The sequence below is a fragment of the Gavialis gangeticus genome, unplaced genomic scaffold (assembly GCF_001723915.1).
Source record: "Gavialis gangeticus isolate Ggan-Ray unplaced genomic scaffold, GavGan_comp1, whole genome shotgun sequence".
Classification (NCBI taxonomy): Eukaryota; Metazoa; Chordata; order Crocodylia; family Gavialidae; genus Gavialis; species Gavialis gangeticus.
In genome coordinates this window covers 150,720,457-150,726,663 of record NW_017729022.1, presented here as the reverse complement: position 1 = coordinate 150,726,663, position 6,207 = coordinate 150,720,457, and the positions used below count along the sequence as shown (strand labels likewise).

The 6,207-nt window shown below is 41.3% G+C and overlaps 1 protein-coding gene across 1 annotated transcript in view; it reads left to right on the top strand.

The window, feature by feature from the left end:
• EPAS1 (endothelial PAS domain protein 1) overlaps window positions 1-6,207 on the top strand; it is a 75,566-nt gene that overhangs the window by 26,469 nt on the left and 42,890 nt on the right. Inside the window, exons 3-6 of the mRNA XM_019515892.1 lie at window positions 1,452-1,603; window positions 2,743-2,827; window positions 3,493-3,611; window positions 3,720-3,922. Coding sequence (XP_019371437.1) covers window positions 1,452-1,603; window positions 2,743-2,827; window positions 3,493-3,611; window positions 3,720-3,922 — 559 coding nt within the window. The remainder of the gene's footprint in view (window positions 1-1,451; window positions 1,604-2,742; window positions 2,828-3,492; window positions 3,612-3,719; window positions 3,923-6,207) is intronic.

Here is a 6,207-nt window from a genome sequence, read left to right as displayed (position 1 = left end):
CTAGGGGAAACAGCGTCTCCCCCAAACCCTTCTGGTCCCCCCTAGTGAGTTTATAGACGGTCACCAGGTCCCCCCTCAGCCTTCTCTTGTGGAGGCTGAATAGGTTCAGGTCCCGCAGTCTCTCACTGTAGGGTCTGCCCTGTTGTCCCCGGATCATGCGGGTGGCCCTCCTCTGGACCCTCTCCATGTTGTCCACATCCCTCTTGAAATGTGGCGCACAGAACTGGACACAATACTCCAGCTGTGGCCTGACCAGCGTCGCATAGAGGGGGAGGATCACCTCCTTAGCTCTACTCGAGATGCACCTGTGGATGCACGATAAGGTCCGGTTAGCCCTGCCAACCATGACCTCGCATTGTCGGCCCATGTTCATCTTGGAGTCAATAGTTTCCGACCCTAGAAACTATGAAACTATGAAGTCCACTCAGTAGGCTTTCCATCTCTTCACCCCTTTATGGGATAGATAGGGGAGGGAAATTCAACATTAACTCCCATTCATTAATAGTGTTTTAGGAAATTCTACCATGACAGTGACCTGTCTTTCCAGATATACCAAGATTCATTTGACCGTTCAACCCACTTAAATGCTCATATCAAGACATCAGTGAAGACTTGTCTCCAATTTCTCAAGACTTCTGGTTCCTTGCACATACATAATTCAGACTTCCAGAGTTCACCTTTATTACAAGGGTGGTTGAAGACTCTACATATTAGTATGCCTCAATTAGATATGTCACTGTATGTTTTACCTGCAAATCCTGTCATAGTTAAATTGATGGAAAAAGACCCTCTGAAAGCCTACTGTTTTATTATTGCAACCAAAGTTATTGGTGATAGGAACCTCCATGCTGAGTTCAGCAGCCATTTAGACCAACCTTTACAGACAAGGTATATGGACTCCCTGGAAATCTGACTTCACATACATGTTTTGGAGATAAGGGCTGTTAGTTGAAAGTGTCCTTCTCACTTCTGAAAGGTCTGTCAATTCAGATCTTATTCCATGACCTTCATCTTTGCTCACTATGCATCTGGTAAAATCGAGTTTCTGTATTGTCAAAGGACATGGGGAATGGTTGGAGTTGCCCCACACTTTTGTCTCTGGTTGGTGGCTTAGGCACTTTCAGAGTGCAGGCACAGCCCTCACTGTACACAGGTAGAATACATATAAAAAAAGCATCGAGATGAGTCACAGTTATTGTAAGAGAGGTAAATGTTATTTCACCTGTACAAAAGATATCTTTACTTTCTTCCTAATGATGAAGAGTATATGCTGATGATCTGCCTAATCACGTCCACCTCAGGAAAGTGAGAGTGGACTAGTGTTATAAAAGTATCACTGTGGTATCAGAAAAGGCAGATTTTGCTTTTCTATTGGGTGTGATTTTTATACCGAGCAGAAAAATCATCATTATGAAAACTCATTAGTTTGTACCCTTTGCTTTTTATTTCAGTGTGTTCTGACATTGAGAATGAACTAGAGACAAGCCAGCAGATGGACAACTTGTACTTGAAAGCGTTGGAGGGATTTATTGCTGTGGTGACACAAGATGGAGATATGATCTTCTTGTCAGAGAACATCAACAAATACATGGGCCTTACACAGGTAATCTGTTCCCTAACACATTCTGGTAGCTGTCTTTGAAACCTAACTCCTAAATACTTGAAATGTGCCTAGTTGGTGTCACTGGAATAGGAACTGGAAGCCCGATGCTTCCTTTACTAAGGGTGTACATGCTAATTGTTAGGCTATAGGGTGATGCTCTTCCATTCTCTCTCCTCCACTCTTTGGCCAAATACCTATTTAAATGTTTCATATGAGGTAGAACATCGCCAACAGCTATGGGTGAGGGAGATCCATGAAGAATATCTGTAGCTTAGCTAGAGAATTTACATGGAGAGTTGGTGATGCTCTCACATACACTGCAGCCATTGTTCCACATATTTGGAGCTGCCAGATTTGTAGAGATCATTGGAATAATGATTTGTAGAGACTATCGGAGATGAGCATACTCAGATCCTGCACCTTGAGCTGTGTTTGCCCTTGGCCTGTCTTTCCACATGTTTTGGAGAACCAGTTCTTCTCCTTCTGGTGTTAACAGGCAGATTCTGTCCCCTGTCATATGTCTGGCCCCTCACAAGTGATTTTTCCAGACAGGAGGAGACATCGTCCAAGACAAAAGCAGGTATTCAGATGTACAGAATGTTAAAGGAACATTAAAAAGCCCATCCATCACCTTGTCCAGTCAAGATATGAGTTACTTGTCATTGTAATGGTTAAATTGAAGTAAACAACTCCATCTACAGAGGGTAGACTACAAATTAATTGCTGATAAAAAAAAAGACTGGGCTTAAATTATTCACACCCTTACAATTAGAGAGAGTTGCATTTAGCCAGTTGTATCTTCAGTTGGAGGCCTGTTGTCTCTGTTTCCAATATTTTAAAACTGAGAGTTCAGCTGGTGCAAATGGGTTGAGCTCTGTGGTCTTGGTTGCTTTGTTGCCAATGTCTAGGTTATAGTTCTAAGCCTAAAAGTTATTTAATGTAGTCTTAGTACCTGCAGATTTTTTTTTATTTTTTTGTTCTATACCTGTAGACAGCAAGTGAAAATTTGAGGCCTATTATACTAATTTGTCTTTTTCTCTGTATTGAATTAATACGTGATCCAAAAGTTTTCTGAAATATTAAAATGTGTTTATATATAAACTGTTTCTCCTCACACTTTGCTAAATATTTTTGAACAGGTGGAATTAACTGGGCACAGCATTTTTGACTTCACTCACCCATGTGACCATGAGGAAATTCGAGAGAATCTGAGTCTGAAAACTGGTAACCAAAAAAAAAAAAGTAGTTTTGTTTTTGCTTTTTAAGTCAATAAATACAGTAACTAACAGGAAGGAGGTATTTGATAATATCCATGTCACTCATGAGCAAAGGGGAATTTTCATTCTTGGAATAGCTATTAACAACAAGAGTTTGAAAACAGTGAAAAGATTGGTTTCGTATGGCTGTGCTAAGAACCTGTTTGTTCTGGTTCTTTTGTGTCATCAGCTTAAGTTGAAGAATCTTCACATGAAACCACCATTTTTAAAGATTGTGTTACAAGTTAAAATGTATGGTTACAATGGACCTGGACCCCTGCACTATTTTTGAAATCCCATTTATACCATTGGGCCCCAGCTCTAGATATTATTCTGAATAGGTGAGGGTCTGCGCAGGGAGCAGTTAGTGGAATCGGGCCTCTTTTATGGGACTTTAATGGGATGTACATCATTTGAAGGGAATTTTTTTCCCTGCAGGAGCTGACTCTTAAAGATGTAAGTACATAGGTGTTGTTATGGAAGGTTGCTGTTTGGCTAAAAGTTTTAGAGAAGTCAAGCAATCTGCTGTTACCTACAATTCCTTTGTTCTTAAAACACAAGAAGCAAGATGTTCCCCCCCAAAAAGAAACCTAACTTCCTCACAAGGTTTATCATCTTATTTTCTCATTGTAGGTCCAAGTTTTGGAAAGAAAAGCAAGGAGATGTCCACAGAGCGTGACTTCTTCATGAGGATGAAATGCACGGTTACTAACAGAGGCAGGACTGTAAACCTTAAATCTGCCACATGGAAGGTACTTCATTTCAGCCCCATTAAGTTCCATGGGTAAAAGATTTTATGACTGTTTATCAAACATACATTTAAAACTAATTCCTTGCTTTAAAATAATTACTTGTTTCAGGTCTTGCACTGCACTGGACAAATTAAGGTGTATAACACTTGTCCGCCTCACAGCCTGTGTGGGTATAAGGAGCCCCTCCTCAATTGCCTTATAATAATGTGTGAGCCCATTCAGCACCCCTCAAATATTGATATTCCACTGGACAGCAAGACTTTCTTGAGTCGCCACAGCATGGATATGAAATTCACTTACTGTGATGACAGGTAAAGAGCCAATTACTGTTCCTGTCCTGGGGGGGTTCTGGTTTATCTTAACTAACGTACCAGCTAATACACAGGATCTTTATTTTCACAACCCTTTTGATAGTTGAGTAAGTTTATATATTTCACTCGCACTAGAGTTATACTCTGTCCTGGCTTGGTCCCACAATAGTAGGGCTGGAGGGCAACCAACAAGAGTTAATGATGCATCAAGTGGTTGCAGGTTTCTAACTGGAAAGGCACGGGCACATAGCACCAACTGAAGGTGACAGGAAAAGTTGAAATGGTAAAAATCCATGTTGATAAAAGGGGATAAGATTAAGGAGACAAGTCTAAGCATCTAGGCTATGGACAGACATTACACATAAACTGGTTTGTGATCAGAAACTGGTTTAAACCTGTAACAGAACGGATGTTCAGTGCACATAAATCAGTTTAAAAATGCCTGAAACTGGTTTGAGATAAACCTGGTTGAATGTAGTATCAAACTGAACTGATTTGGGTCAAATTGGTCTATGCAATGTCTGTCCCAGACCTCTTGCTGGTTTAAGTTAAACCAGACTCCCCCAGCATCCTGGCATGCTCTCTGGGCTGGGTGGGGCTCTTTGCTCCACAGCAAAGGCGGCCCTTCCCCTCTGCTCCCTGGATGGAGCTTGGCAGAGACTGCAGGTGTCTGCCTGGCTTCCCCTGCTCTGTCCCCCCCTTCCCCACTCCCTGCTAAGCAGAGATTGCCCTGTCCACTCTGCCTTGGTAGGTAGCAGACCACATGCTGGCTATGGTCCCGTGCTGTGGCAGACAGGACAAAGACACAATCAGCAGGTAGCTGGTAATGTCCCTCTGTTGTTTTCTTAAGGGTGTGATAAACACTGAGTTATCAATTCCCTGCTGGGCTGGTCAGAAAAGGGGAGAGGGGAAACCCCTCCCTAATCAGAGTGTCTTGCCCAGGACTGGCCATGCCCCCCTCAGCTAGCACTGTGGAAGGAAAGGGAAAGCTACTTTCATGCTTCCCCCAGTTTCTAGTCTGAGCCACTGCAGGCATTTGCCTGCATTTCTGGGATGTCTCTCTGTTTACAGACTGATTTAGCCAGCCAGGTTAAATTAACCTGCAAAGATTGAATCAATTCAGGCTCAGGCTTTTTGAATGTCTGTTCCTAACCCTTGAATGACTAAATCAGTGTAATGACTATTACCAAAGACTGGAAAAAGCATGCAATACACAGCAACACAGACATATTTCTGGGTGACTTAGCTGGAACCACAGTTGATGATGAGAAGGTGCAGGTGGGGAGAACAAGATTTTACTTGCATACTTAAAATAACTATAGGTATATATTTTGTTGAATATTATAAACTTATTGGCAGAAGATGAGACAGTTCAGAGCATCACATTAGTCTTGATCATTTTTAATAACTTTAATGTTAACATAAATCCAGGCTGTTGTTTTAAAAACGAACGCAGAGGTTTGTTTTGATGGCCCTTACTTATGTACAGCCCTATGCCTTGTGGTTACAAATGAAATGAAATTCTTATTTGCTTGGTCCAAAGAGGTTACCAAGCAAGCCAGCTGTACATTACATATTCTCCAATGGAGAATTTATTAGAATTCCTTAATGAGTTTATTGAAGCCATGACGCAGGGATGTATTTTCTGGTCAAGTGAAAAGCAGAGAATGTTTAATTAGTATTTCTCCCCTCCCTTTAATGTTACAACATCTTATACCTAAACTTTCTTAGTGATTTGGACTTTATGTCACTGGAGCAAAAGTCTCACTTCAAACTTTCAGGTTTTAAGTCAATACTGCAACACTTTGCATATTATGATACCAGGTTATCCTTATATTTTAGGAATTGATCCATCTTGGTAGGTGCAGATTGGAAGTGTGGTCCCTGACCCCACAAATGCTCATATGCCAACATGCAGCATAGGAGTCATCCCATAAAAATCAATGTGTTTGGCAATGGGACTCATCTTAAAGTGAATCACATGCATAAGTTCCTATAGAAGCTTTAAGCAGTTAATTTCCTTGATACATTGAGGACTTTTAAAGAGTTGTGAATAAAAGTTTTATTACTTTAAATGATGCAATGCGGCAGCCTAAGGTAGTCATCATGCATGACAACCTTGTATGCAAGATTAGAAATATGACTGGCAACCTGGAACTGAGAGCATAGATGTCTTCAGAACCTAGAAGCAAACATAACGTTGAAATCCTTGTGTAGCTGAGCACCACATGCATGCATATTTAATGGTGGACATGTGAGAAGTTCTAAAGAGAGGGGTGGGCGGG